This window comes from Carcharhinus amblyrhynchos, chromosome 4 (genome assembly GCF_965287045.1).
Source record: "Carcharhinus amblyrhynchos chromosome 4, sCarAmb.v2.hapA, whole genome shotgun sequence".
Classification (NCBI taxonomy): Eukaryota; Metazoa; Chordata; class Chondrichthyes; order Carcharhiniformes; family Carcharhinidae; genus Carcharhinus; species Carcharhinus amblyrhynchos.
Window position 1 is genome coordinate 80,711,899 of NC_137327.1, and position 14,445 is coordinate 80,726,343.

At 40.9% G+C, this 14,445-nt stretch overlaps 1 protein-coding gene across 6 annotated transcripts in view; it reads left to right on the forward strand.

The window, feature by feature from the left end:
* The window catches only part of gria3b (glutamate receptor, ionotropic, AMPA 3b), a 374,879-nt gene that overhangs the window by 251,432 nt on the left and 109,002 nt on the right, over window positions 1-14,445 (forward strand). For all 6 annotated transcript variants that reach the window (XR_013886514.1, XM_080187405.1, XM_080187406.1 and 3 more), the window contains exon 11: window positions 9,162-9,532. Coding sequence is in view for 5 of the 6 variants with exons in the window: in XM_080187405.1 (XP_080043531.1) it covers window positions 9,162-9,532 (371 nt within the window). In the remaining variant the exon portion in view is untranslated. The remainder of the gene's footprint in view (window positions 1-9,161; window positions 9,533-14,445) is intronic.

Sequence of the window (14,445 nt, forward strand, 5' to 3'; positions counted from 1 at the left end):
TTATTGTCAGTTGCTGTTTGCTGGTGCATTTTTGTATAAAATTGGTTTTACAGGGACCTTTTGCTGACAATGACTGCTTAATTAATAATAACCACAATGTTCAGTGGGAGTATTGCATTAGGTCTTCCAGTGGCAGTGGTGGACTTGAGGAAGAAAAATTCAAGCAAAGGGGAAAAAAGCCATTGGTTTGAACTGCAGGTGTTTGGTACCAATTGGCCTCAACCTAGGGGCCAAGTATTCAGACCCAGCCCAGACAAGTCTGAGATGATGCTTCTTCATCATCTACACCTATTTGAAGACAACCTCCAACCCAGATCCACCATAGTAACAGTCCTTCCAGTTACCGTGTGTTGATGTGTCAGGATCTGCCAAGACATATTTGTCACTTTTCACTCTACTAGAACATCAAGCAAGTCACTGAAGCATTTTTGTCAGTGACCCCATGGAAAGGAGGCAAAAGCAGAAGAAACTGCATTACTTTCATGACATGGATTGCTTGCCAAAAGCAAGGCCTAACTGGTGAATCACGTGTAACTAGGAAGACTAGACAAATGGTTGAATCAAGGCCACCCATCAGAATCCTTGTTTGAAGTGCTATTGAGGACCCCTGTATAGAAGCTTATGCTTTCAACTAGATACAACATAAAATGAGAATGCTGAAACAGATAGTTTTCAGTCTGGACAGATAAGTGGCGACTACCCTGTAGCTATTATACAATGTCCTGGATTACTAGTGTTGCATCTTTGTCATGCAGGAAGATAAACCTTTAATAAAAGATGCACCCACTGGGCGGGATTCTCCAATCTCGTCCTTGGCGGACCCCATTGCAAGCGAGAACAGAAAATCTGACATTCCAGCCAAAACTCCATTCATTCTCAGCGGCACCAGTAAAATCCCAGTCACAAAAGGGAAGGAAAATTTCAGCCAGTCTTAATAGAGAAGCAGGAGGAAGGAAGGAAAGAAATAGAAGGGGGGCGGTGAAGATGATTTACAAGCAGAAAGACTGGTGCATCAATCATTGATGACAGGAATTAAGAGTTAAAATTTGTCCTGCATGAACTCTTTTCCTCATAAATATTGACCCCATATACAATTTACCTCATCTCTATTACCGATACATTTCTGCCTACACCCTTACTTTCAGGCAATAACTGTACAAGCTATATTGCAAGGGAGATGCAACCAGTTTAGTTCTCTCATGATTTTAGTGTTATAGTTTTTCTTTCTGGTTTCAGTTGTGTTTCTTTCTTATTTGAGAGTGGGTGGTGTCAATTACTTGTGCTCATATCTTTTGATGGCATCTTGCTCCTCCTGAGGAAATCCACTTGGCATTGTTGTGGTGCAGCACCTCTTTGTGTTGAATGATGCCAAACCATTCCAACGCACAAACTGCAACTTCATCAGTCCTCTGTTTGAGGTGGCTGGAGGGTTAGACATGGCATTATCCCACCAAGGTGATGTGTCATGTGCAACATGGCATGTCAATCATTAGTTTCATTGAATGATATAACACTTTGGATTTTTTTTTAAGTAATAAGAACAGCTGGAACTGTAAAAGCACAATGCTTTAAAATGGTTGCAGAAGTCACCTGACCTACAAATTGGCCAAGTTTATGGAAGCCCATAAACATCAATTACTAGGGCACATGTCTAGGCAGTTCCCCGATGAACATCACACCTGCCATTATCTGAACTCTCTGCAGATAGTAAGGGTGATAGGCCACCAAATTTCCTGATGCCAGAAACTCATTATGCAAGAAAGATGCTGAGGAACCCTCTCTAGTTCGATGACATCGTGATAGTTTTGCCAATGGGAGATCAGGGGCCCTTTTTACCATTTTAGTTCTAAGTGCTGAGTGGACTTGAACCTGGGAGTGTTTCCGATCCGACTTTTTGACCCGTTCTGAAGCACCCCATACGCACTCTGCCTGAAATGATATCAGCAATTCCGAATCATGCTGCTGAAGCCTGTGGGTGGGGCTTAACGCAGCCGAAATCCTGCCGTTCCAATCAGTGCCTGTAACTGCGCATGCACTGAAAAGAAATGATGGAATGTGGGTCCCCTGCCACATCGCCACCAGGCCGGATAATGCTCCCACATACATTGTTCCACCCCCACAACATTACTCGCCCCCTTATCCCGCACCCCCTCCGCCACCCAGACCGATCTTGCAGGCCACCTCCCCCCTCACTGATCAGAGGCAGTGGCAGCAGACTCCCCCATCTCCCCCCACTGATCACAGGTAGAGTGGTGGTAGACCCACCTTCCCCCATCCCCACTCAAGCAGACAGCCATCGAACCCACCTTCCCTCCTACCCACCAGTCTCAGGCAGAGAGCCATTGGATGCTCAGCACTTACCTCCTCACTAACTGGAGCACCCAAATCAGACTTTTGTAGAGCACATCTGTTTCGCGCCGAATCTGGATCCACGAATTCTGTGATAAAGGGGGAAGTGCCTGTGAGGTTGGGCGTATAGCCCATTAAGTCAATTTAAATACACGCAAATACACTTAAATTGCCATCACACATTTCGGGTCCAATCATGGCCATTTTCGAGCCTTGGTGAAGGGGGAACGAGCGTGGAGGCAGAATTAGCCACATGCCTGACTTTACCAAGTTTTCACGCCTGAAAATAGGCACAACTAGATGGTAAAATGGGCCCTAAATCTCCTTCATTAGTACAGTCTTTATTGTACACCAATAGCAGCTGTCTCCTGACTGGAACCCAATTAGTGAAAATCTATGAGTATAAGCTTGTCTGATTGTTACAGCAAAGGAGAAGACTGCAGATTGTACCAACCCAGTAGACTGCAAAATGTACTATCATCTCTCACTTCATGCTGTCCTCAAGTTTGAACCCAACCTCAATATATTTTGGAATACATCGCAGCGACAGAGAATTCTAACTGAAAGAAACTTTACCTGCCATAGCATCAAATTTAGAAAAAGACAGATTACTGTTTACAAAGAGACTCTCTCCAGTAAAATAACCAGCTTATTGGGCTACAAATCCACTCCAATTTCAAAACCAAAAGAATGCCGGAGCATATATTTACTTTCCTTCCAATGGACTTTAACTCTTATTGATTCCATCTCCTCTAAAACTTGTTCTGATATGCATGTTCATGTATGTGTGTAGGTATGTGTTTGTGTGTGTGTGTATGTGTGTGTGTACACGTGTGTTTCATAGAATTTGGGATATGCTTCTTAGTAAGTGTTATACTTTAACCTGAGTGAGTTTTTAACAATAAATCGAACCCCATACTTGTTAACTCAAGATCTGAGTGGTATATTTCATACGGCCAAGTACGTATTGAATTAGTTGTTTGATTGTACTGAACTTGCTGAAAAAGAGACTGGGGGCGTGATTTTACGGCTTCGCTTATCTCAAAACTATAATATCCCACCTGAGGTCAAAGGACCTTTCCATGCTCCACCATTCACCCACTTTGATTCCCGGGATGGGCAGGGCAGTAAAAGTCCGGCCAAGATATCAGAGCTTTTCACCTTGCACTCATCGGGATAGATCACAAGATAAACCAACAGTAAAGAGAATAACAACTTGTACTGTTTGAGAAGACAGTGTTGATTGGTTGGCAAGTGGACTCTGGTAGAGGTGTTGCCATAGAGAATGCAATAGAGAACAGTTAACTGCCCAGCTTTTGTCCAAATTCAAACCAGATAGTTGACTATAATTGGTCAAGGCATTGCTATGGGAATGACTAAGGGACTGGCTGTCTCTCAAGCTTTTGTTTCATTGGAAAAGATGCAATGCATGGAAATTCTCCTTCTGTCTGCAAGAAACAGGGTTCTGTGTAAAAATGTGTGTCACTTCTAGCATGCATAGTTGAGGCACACTGCATGGCCAACTGACAATCTTAAATTGGTTTTCAGTGTAATTCTTAGCACAATGCTAATTAGCAAGTATTGTCCAAATTGGAATCACATCTAATGTTGGGCACTAAGTTTTGAGTTTTGCAAGGCCAGGCTGATTGGGTACAGTCAGTACCTTGCCTTTTGTGAACAGTGGATGGGACACATTATTTGATACAATCTGCCCGTCAATGGGATGCATGGCTTGTACACTTGGCATCACACCGGCACATTTGCGCAATAGGCAGAATGTGCTTTTGGTTTGATAGAAGCATCTTGTTGATGGAGCATAATCACTCATGTTGCTACTGCATAATAACAGCAGGCAACAGCTAGTTTTACTGTTGCTCAAATTTTTGAAACACCTTATCGTACCAGTGTAATCTGAGGTAGACTGGGCATTTTCCAGGGCTAAAAGTGGAGGCATTGGGCCCATTCACAAGTTTGTGCGATGTACAACAAACAATGATTTGATCAGGGTGGCCACTATCACTAGGATGGCTTTGATGTGTCCTGTTTCAACATCAAACTTGCATACAGAGTGAATGGCTGGGGCTCTATTTGTGAAGTTGCCAGTAAAACCGGTGTTACAGCATGTGGCATTGGAGAAATCCCAATGTATATGTTTACCAGTGAAAGTAGGCCTGCAGGTGGTGTTGGTAAAATTGAACTTAACTCATGAGTTGTTGGGTTCATAGTTCAGTGAAGACAGGTACAGACATTAGCAAAGCATCTAGATCGCGATGCTATAGTGACGCAGCACAAATGACTGTGTGTGGCTAGTGAATGGGCTAGCAATTTTGAACAATCACATAGTCATGGCATTACTATCGATAGCAATGCTGTGTCCATGTGCTTGTTTGATATCGCTAGCCTATACACTAATGTATTGCTCGAAGCCAATGGATGTTTGCACCACATCATTATATAATGGTGAGCTAGATGCACTGCCAATGTCTGCATTGAACTTAGGGACTCAGGGACTCATGGGTTGAGTTCAGTTTTAACAACACCATGAAAGCCCAAATAGATGATATTGCTATGGAATCAGCTCCAGGCCAGCTCTCACAAACAACTTTGTCAGTTTCCATGAGAAACGTATTTTCAATGGAATGACACCTAATCTCCACTCCTTTGCATGTTTCCAATATATCGATAAAGTGCAGGATTTTACAGCCTCACTCATCCCAAACCATAAAATCCCACCCGAGATCAATGGACCTTCCCACTGTACACCCCTGGCCCGCTCTGATTCCCATGTGGGCACAACGGTAGAATTCTGACAGATATGTTTGCTTTGTTTGAATCCACAGCTGCGAGTAAGAATCTCCATACACATCTTAATAGGCTCCATCCTGCGCTCAAGTTCACTTTTGAAATGGAGCAGTTAAATGAACTCCCTTTTAGGCATTAGTTGAGAAATCTGCCATTGAGTCTTCTACTACTGTCTACCACAAGCCCACCATAACTGGTCAGTTTGCATTTTGGAATTTCTACAGCTCCACGTGCCACAAGATTGGTCTCATTAGCAACTTCATAAATGGAACCTGAGCCAATCACTGACCATGCAACTTGATCTTGAAATCAGTCACATCAAAGCCATCCTGCAGGATATGGCTAATCTGATCAGATTGTTGCTTGTCGTAAATTGCACAACTCATGAATGGGTCTAATGCTGCCACTCTTGGCCTTGGAAAGTGCCAGTATATGTTTGATTACCCCAGAGGGGTGAGGTTTCTAAAGATTTCAGTGAGTTGTTGCATGCTGTGATTATGCAGTACCGTACAAGTGGTATGCTCCAGGAAGCTGCCTTCAAGCCAAAAGAACATCCTGCATATCACACAAATGAGCAACATGGTATATGAATTTCAGTGTTGGTAGGATGCCAGGCATGCAGGCTATTTGTCCCAGTAACTAACGGGTCAAATCAAATAGCGCATCCATGCTGTCATAAGAAAGGGCTGGAAAGCGTACAGTCCACGGATATTGTGACAACTCTACAGCCATCTGTAGATAGCCACAAAGGACTGAGTTCCAAATCCAATCAATACTCTGACTGCAACAGTTGAGACCGTGGGCTCCAACTTACAGGAAGCATTTGGATACTAGATTGGAGATGCTGAAGGATTAGCTCGAGTGTATCTTGATGGCTGCTTTGATCACCAATGGTCAATCCCCATTCAAATCAGCCGTTCACATGAAACCTTAACAACAGTGACATGCCAGAAGAAGACAAATGAAGCAATAACCTGTCAGAGTTATTGGAACCAAGTCCAGGGGGGTGAACAGCATAGATGTCAAAGACACACTTCTACATAGTATCTGACATACAGTGCAGGGAATCTGAAATATTATCAAAAAAAAACTATTTGAAGCGCTTTGACTCATTAAGATTGATTTTTTTTTACTTCAGAATTAACCTTAATAATGTTGGTGCAGACAATGCTTATGGCAAAAAGAGATTAATACCGCAAACCTCTGACCTTGTCTGTGGCTGGGATTCTCCAGTGCCGCTGCAGGGAGTGAGGTTTAGGCTGAGCGCCAAATGCTCCATTCTCGCTGGCATTGGGCGAACAAGATTGGAGAATCCTGCCCATAGCTTGAGTTGTCAGTTTGTATCCTGGCATTGGTTTCCACACAAGAGGATTTCCTTATCTGCATCCAAAATCTACGAATGAGCAAAATAGCAGAGAAACCTTCCCGTTCAGGAGACCAGAGTGAAGTGGTTGGCATGCCTGGAATATGAAAGATGTTTGGCTCCCGTCTACATAAAATCTGCAAGCTATAGCAACTAAGCAGGTGTTCCAAAGAAGCTGGCCAGCCAGAGGTCATGGAACAATTGACAAGCTCCAGCATTGACAAGGGCAGACAAATTGCAAACACCAGTTTGTAGTAGACCACTGTACCTCTGTGAAGCCAGGATAAATTGTTCCTTTTGGATTCTCATTGACATGTATGAAAATTATATTACTTACCTTTTTGTTTGGGGTCACCAGACCCAGAGAAACTGAGCAGAGTTCAAAAACAGAAAATGCTGGAAACTCTCAGCAGGTTTGACAGCATCTGTGGAGAGAGAATAGAGCCAACATTTCGAGTCTGGATGGTCCTTCATCAGAGCTAAGAGCAAAGGAAATCAGAAGAGATTTATATTACGAGGGTGAGGGGAGGTCCGTAATTGGAATGTAAACGAGGATGAAGAAAGCTGAGAAAGATGGTAAAAGTGTCCATTAAGTGATCGGAATTTGTGAATGGCAGAACAAAGGTATGCTGTGTTAAGGGACTGCCTGAGGAATGTGGCAGTTGCACTGATGGTGGAGGGAGGGCAAGGTGGAGGGAATGGAGAAATGGAAAACTGCCAGTGAGAGTGAGGAATGATAAAAATGAATGAATGAGATGAAAAGGAAAAAATGAAAGGAAATAAATGGAAATGGAGTGAAAGTGGTGGGGAGAGTTCAGCTCTGTTTATGCCAGAATTAGCAGAGGGTAGCCATTAGAATTTAGTTGGCATATTCAAAGAGTCGTCCGTCTATTTTGGGTTATTACCACAGATACTTGGAGGATGCTTTCTCGAGGGGATCAGGCATGAAGAAACTTTGACTAAAAAATGGACCAGGAACAATCATTTTTTCGCATTACTGATAGTTTCCATTGCAAAATGCAAGCTTCTTCATTGACAATAAAGGAAAGTCCCCAGCAGTTCCAAATCAGACTATGCTCCTTTCCCTCATCTAATCCAACAGAAAATCCAGAGTCTCCTCATCAAGATACCATTCTTACAGCACAGCAAAAAACAATGTTTCCAAAGATTAATAATACTTTATGAGCAACCACTGTCCGCTTTTACAGCTACTTGCAGTTCTAACATTCCTTGGAAAATGTGAAGGAAGCACATGGTGATGATTACTTAAATTAGTTAATCTTGCTGAATCTCGTAAGATTAGCACCATTTCCTCATGAGCAATCACTCCTGTGCACATAACAATCCCGTTCTTTTCAGGATCACGGAATCAGTCCTATTATGATTCTTTCTAATAGCATAGAATGCCTAGCCTTCTGTTTATTTTTCATTATATTATTATCCCCACTCCACCCCCACCATCACCTCAGCAAAAATTCCTCCCTTCCTTAGTTATACTAACCTACTTGAATAATAAGTCTCACAATGCCAGGGCAAAGTCCAACAGGTTTATTTAGTAGCACAAGCTTTCAGAGTGCTGCTCCTTCATCAGGTAAGACTCACCTGATGAAGGAGCAGCATTCCAAAAGCTCGTACTATCAGATAAACCTGGTGGACTTTAACCTGGTGTTGTGAGACTTCTTACTCTGCCTACCCCAGTCCAATGCCGGCATCCCCACATCATGGCTACTTGAACAAGAATGTGAGACATTTCAGCATGCTGCATGTCCTACATATGTAGACCATGCCATTCCTTGGTTACCATGAGTGATGTAGCTGAATATATTTCTATGGTTTTAGTGTTCACTACCTTTCCCAGGAGTCCGTTATGTGTGTTGATCAATTTTTGCATAGCAAAGATGATAATCCCAAATTTAGCTTACTGCATTATGTATATGTACCCCTTTGTGCTGTGATTTGTATTGCACATGTAACATTTACTACCTGGCGTACCTATATAAAGACACCTCTGAGTTTGTAGTCTATTTTCCCTCCATGAAAGAGGATGTTCTTACTTTCTAAAGAAAGTTCACGATGAAAGTCAACACTCTATTGATATAATGATTGGAGCCTCATTATTAATTCTCTTTTTGATAATTACATGTCATTGTTACAGATTTTTTTTAATGTCAATTGACTTCCATTTCATGAGTAGAAGCAATTTGAAGTAAGAAATTAGTAAAGCAACTTACAATTTTCAATTTGAAATAATTGTGAGGAACATGTTTATATGTTTGCATAGTTGCAGTGTATCATGGACACCTACTTGCCACAATATCGGTTCACTAATGTCCTTTAGGGAAGGAAATCTGCTATCCTTACCTGGTCTGGCCTACATGTGATTCCAGAGCCACAGCAATGTGGTTCATTCTCAACTGCCCTCAAAACAAGGGCAACTAGGAATGGGCAATAAATGCTGGCCAACCAGCGACACCCATGTCCTGCAAATGAATTTTTTAAAATGGAGCACATTCAATCCCATAATCCACTGCAATACTAAGTATGGTCAATAAATCAATTGAATAATAATGTTACTGTTTATTTCTATTAAGTTAATGCAACGTCTTTATGATTGTTTTATACTAATTAGCATTCTCCCCATTTCCAGAGAGCTGATATTGCTGTTGCACCACTCACTATAACTTTGGTCCGAGAAGAAGTCATTGACTTTTCCAAACCTTTCATGAGTCTTGGTATTTCAATAATGATAAAGAAACCCCAAAAGTCCAAACCAGGAGTGTTCTCTTTTCTGGATCCTTTGGCTTATGAGATTTGGATGTGCATAGTCTTCGCCTACATTGGAGTCAGCGTAGTGCTTTTCCTGGTCAGCAGATTCAGTCCTTATGAATGGCATATGGAAGAAAATGAAGAAGGACGTGACCCCCAAAATACTGAGCCACCTAATGAGTTTGGGATATTTAATAGTCTCTGGTTTTCTCTGGGTGCCTTTATGCAGCAAGGATGCGATATTTCACCAAGGTTTGTCATTATCACATTACCTTTGTGCATTTTATGGTCAAAAACTGATGCCATGGTGCATATACGTTACTTTTCTTCCATCGTTACTTTCAATTCTGTTCCCCAACAAATTTTATTTTAATATCCATATCAGCACGGTAAGATCCACCCATCTAATCATCACTCTGCCACACTGCTAAAATGCGTGAGTGGCTTATTCTCAGTGTCATTCGCACAGCTATCTGAATAACTTATATACACCATGCCGAGACCGTAAAATGCATAAGGTCTGTCTGTCTCCAGCACCCTTGGAGGGCTACCGTGTTTTTGCTGCATATCGCATTTTACGGTCAACAGTTCGGTGTATATAACAGAATCACGCTACATTTTGTAAGCGCCTCCATTTGAATGGAAAACTTGAAAAGCAGATGCAGCAGCACCATTAAGGAGCACCTCCAAGCCGGTCTTGGTTTCTTTTAAGTTTACATTAATTAACTCATTTTTTTTCTAGCTTGCTTCCATCTTTCAACTAGCTGTCTCATTTTCTTCATTACGTTTGCAGGTTGCAGTATCCCACCTTGTCGACCTTCATGGGCAGAGTTTTAAGGAAACCACTTGTTTAGGAATTCTAAGCTATTTGGAGATCCTGTATTTCTTTGGAGACAATGGAGAGATTTAAGAAATTCAATGCATTCTTCGGCTATCAATAATCATCAATGGCCAAATCGCTTCTCCTTGATTGACCCATCTCTTGTATTATATCGTTAAGGACCATTCACAATTCAATAAATTATGGCCACCTGAGTAACAGTTAGGAAATTTGCAACTAAACAAAGAAGCCAAGTATTGTAAGCAAAAACTGTCATTAAGAGTAATGTAGCCCAAAGGCACGCTGTTGACTTTGCAGTGAGCGATATTGATATTTTTATATTTGGAAAACAAGTTGAAGGACCAAGGTCTATTACCAAGAATAAAGGGAAGTAGGATTTCCTCCAAAAAAAACTAATTGCCAGCATTGATGCAACAAAATGCACCTGCACACCCAATTTCTTCCACAGCCCACAAACAGGGCAGAATTTAATTCAATTCCAACCCCACACCCCGCCCTCCATCCACCCACCCAGGCAGGTTTTGTGGAGGCTATCACTTAATTTGATAAAAGGTTGGTGAGTGGAGAATCTGCCACCTTCCCACCTCTGCCGTGAATTAAGTCCAGTTCAGGAGGGTTCATGGATGGTCCTCACCCCACACCAACTGAGGCCCTTAAATGGGTAATTAATACCCACTAAACAGCCTCATCTCACCACCACTGCTCTTTACCCAGTGGTCAGCAGGTGACTCAACATGCGGAAAACAGAACTAAACAAACCCCACCAAGTTTCTGGTAGGCTTCCAAGGACTCCCGCTTTCAAAGGCATACTGTACATGATTGTAGTATGCTGTATTGGGAAGCAAGGGGTCCATTGAGAGCCAAACCCTGCCTTTGTTGCCTTCCTACTCCTATAAGATGCAGGAGCAGAAGTAGGCCAGTTAGCCCAGCATGTGTGCTCTGCAGTTCAATGAGATCATGACTAATCTGATATGATGATCTTCAGCTCCACTTTTCCACCTTTTCTACGTTATCCTTGGTTCTCTTACTGATTATCTGTCTATCTCAGCCTTGAACATAATTAAAGATCTAGCCTCTATAGCCCTCTATGGTAAAGAATGCCACAGATTCACTACATCTGAGCAAAAAAAATCATCCTCATCTTAAATGGATGACTTTTTATTGTGAGATTGTGCCATCTGGTCCTAGACTCTTCCACAAAAGAAAACATCCTCTCAGCATTTACCCTATCAAGCCCCCTGAGAATCCTACATGTCTCAATAAGGTCAACAATGAGTCCTGCTCAATCTCTCCTTATAAGGAGATCCCTCCCTAGAGATCAACCTAGTAAACCATCCACCCTTCCCCCAACACTAGTTCTCGAAGCCCAACCCACCATCACTCACACCTGACGTGCCCCTCAGTTACCCTGGGCCTTGGGTGGGTACATTGCCAGCAGCAATGCCAGGCACAGCTGTCAGCCTCTGAGTGGCCAATAGCTTTCAGGAAGCGAGATTTTGGGTTGTAGTAGTATTTTCACGAGCCACACAGTATAGGAAGTGGCATTTTGTAGAAATTGCCATGATCCAGCTCTGACTTATATTAAAAAATGTTGTAGAAAAAACTAAATTAGAGAAAGGTGACCATAGCTGTTACATTCCCACCAGTTGACAATGAATTGAGGCAGTTAATCAGCATCAGTATGGCTGTCCTCAGCCCATTATTCAATTCCACCTACAGACCTTTTGTCTTGTCATTTAACCATATTTGAAAAATGTTTACCATATTGAAGTCCTACTTACATGAATAAAAAGATCTATTAAAAAAAACTACAATACAAAAGCATGCTGCATGTGCACACATGTATTGTTTTTTTTACATAGGTTTCAAGAGAGCATATTTTTAATCATGTAAATTGGAACCAATGGAGATTACCAAAATAAATATTTAATTTGTGGGGTTGAAGAGATAAGTTGAAGGTTTGAGCCAGGTGGAATTAAGCTGGAGGAAGCCATTTTCTTTCTGGACAGCAGTCACCTTTTTCACTGTTCGAATAGTTTGACAAAGGAACAATAAACTTCCAATATTCAAAGCAATTCAGTGTGTCCCACAAAGTGGGTAAAGAAACTTCTAATGTGTTCCAAACCAGGCATTTAACATTTTCTAACCACTTGTAAAGCATCAAAAGAGTGAAAGTGGGGGGAAGATATAAGAAAATGCTAAGATTGTTCGGATTCAGAGTGAAATGGGCTTTCACATTTTTTATCTATTTCTTAATAAAATTCCAGAATCTATAATAACAAACTTTAGCATTGGTTGACACCATATGCTCATTCAGTTTGTGAGGAGACATTCAATTCCAGATAACTTTTATCAACCCCCTCTCATTGTTGATCCTGGTATTGACTGCAAAGAGGATCACAATTTTTCCTAACAATATCATCCTTCACTTTAATCAGTTCTAAACTTTTCCCCAAAAATGTTTCTTTAAGTCATTCATCGTGAGTAGGTAGATATGTGACAACATGAAAGGGGTGGTTGTCAAAAGGTAGGGTTTTCTGTGGATGGCCACTTAATATTCCCTTTTCCCTCTTTTACTTTTATTGAAAAAGCAGTTCAAATTTCATAACATATCCAATAAATGTGCTGTGCTCGTGGTTGACTTATAATGGATCTGTGTGGGCCTACAAAAAGGGATACTGCAATTTAATTATGTTTGTCTCTTTTCTGTCTGTTAGGGTTTAACTTCCTTCTCTAGTCCTACTGTACTTGCATATGTTTGCATATTACTAACAGAAAATCACCAGCCCTCCCAACAACTTAACCTGACAGTGGAATGCTGCCATTCAATTCGAAATATCCAAATAACCAACTCAAAATTTGGTTCTTACTGTTCAAACAAAGACCTAAAATGAGATATTTCATCACAGGCCTGCTTGTTCCAAAGAGGTTAAGTTGTTTCAGGGTATAATGCTCTGGGTGAGGCTATGGGGTTCTGAAAATTCGAATGTTTTCTTGATACAGCTGATATCCCAAACCATTACATGTGCCAATAACATCTTTAGAACTCACTCATTTGAGTCGATCAGCTGTGGACTTTTCTATTTTAAAGAGACTGTGTACACACTCTTGTCTTCTGAGTGCAAAAGGCTTTAATTGAAACCCACTCAGATTCAATCCAAAACTGTACAACGGGCTTTTTTTTAAATATATAATGAACTAGTCTTCTCAAAGAATCTCTTGTAACTGAGCAAATTGAGTTTGAAGACTCCAGAGTAATTTGTTTGGGACATGCCAAACGAAAGGTGCTGCATATTTTTGGCAAAGTGAGTATTATCATCTTTTGAAAATATTTATTGAAGTAGAAAAGATAAGACTGTGAACAGTGAGCTTCATGTTAAACGATATCCTCCACAGTTCTCCTTCCTCATCGCGTACAAAACTCCCCTCAAAACAACATGGATCTTCTCTGAATGTTTTGGTCATTTTGTTACATTAATCCTACTTTTTAAATTGCAATGTTCTCAGTGTTATTTTATATCATGAGTTTAAGTAAGTGTTTCAGTGGAATGCTCAAAAATACATTAGTTTTTTTTCTGAATCACTTTATAAAGCAACTGTAAGATTTGAGACTAAATTTTAATTTATTGTTATGGAATAGTGTTTTTGGAGGTTGAGTTACACCCATATTATAGCTTACTATTTTTATTTTGGAGATACTTATCATAGTTATACATTAACCATTTGAATCCTATCACACATATCAGAGAGACAAGCTGATCCTTTTTAACTAACGCATTTTATTCTCTAGTTTCTAGTTAACGTTTCATGGGAAGTAATTTTGCTACCGTTTTGATGAATGTGCTCTGACTATATTAATCGGATGTTCATATAATCTGAATTTTAATCAGACCAACTTTGATTCAGCACTTGGTGTTTTGAGAGCATTGCTTTTGTTTGACATGCCAAATGCTTCATTAATTTTTCTATTTGTACAACTACACATGCAGTAAGATATCCCCTTGTAACAGTTGTGATGCCTTTTGGACAGTATCTGTACTGAAGGGAGAGAGAAAGGGTCAGGAATGCTCGTAGGAAAGGATTAATTGACTCACCTTGTGTGCCTTCCTTTGAGAAGGACAGAAATTAATTTGACCTGACATTTTAAGGATGGTTTTAATGACTGGATGGTGCAAATATTGACAATAGTCTTAGACTGGAATGAATGATGCACTCTCTCCCTCCCACTAGCAAATCCAGTGTGCATTAGTTCAAGTATGGCAGCGGCTCAATATAACGCATGAAGCAACAGCTGCACAGGATGTAAAAGGATAATTAAAAATAC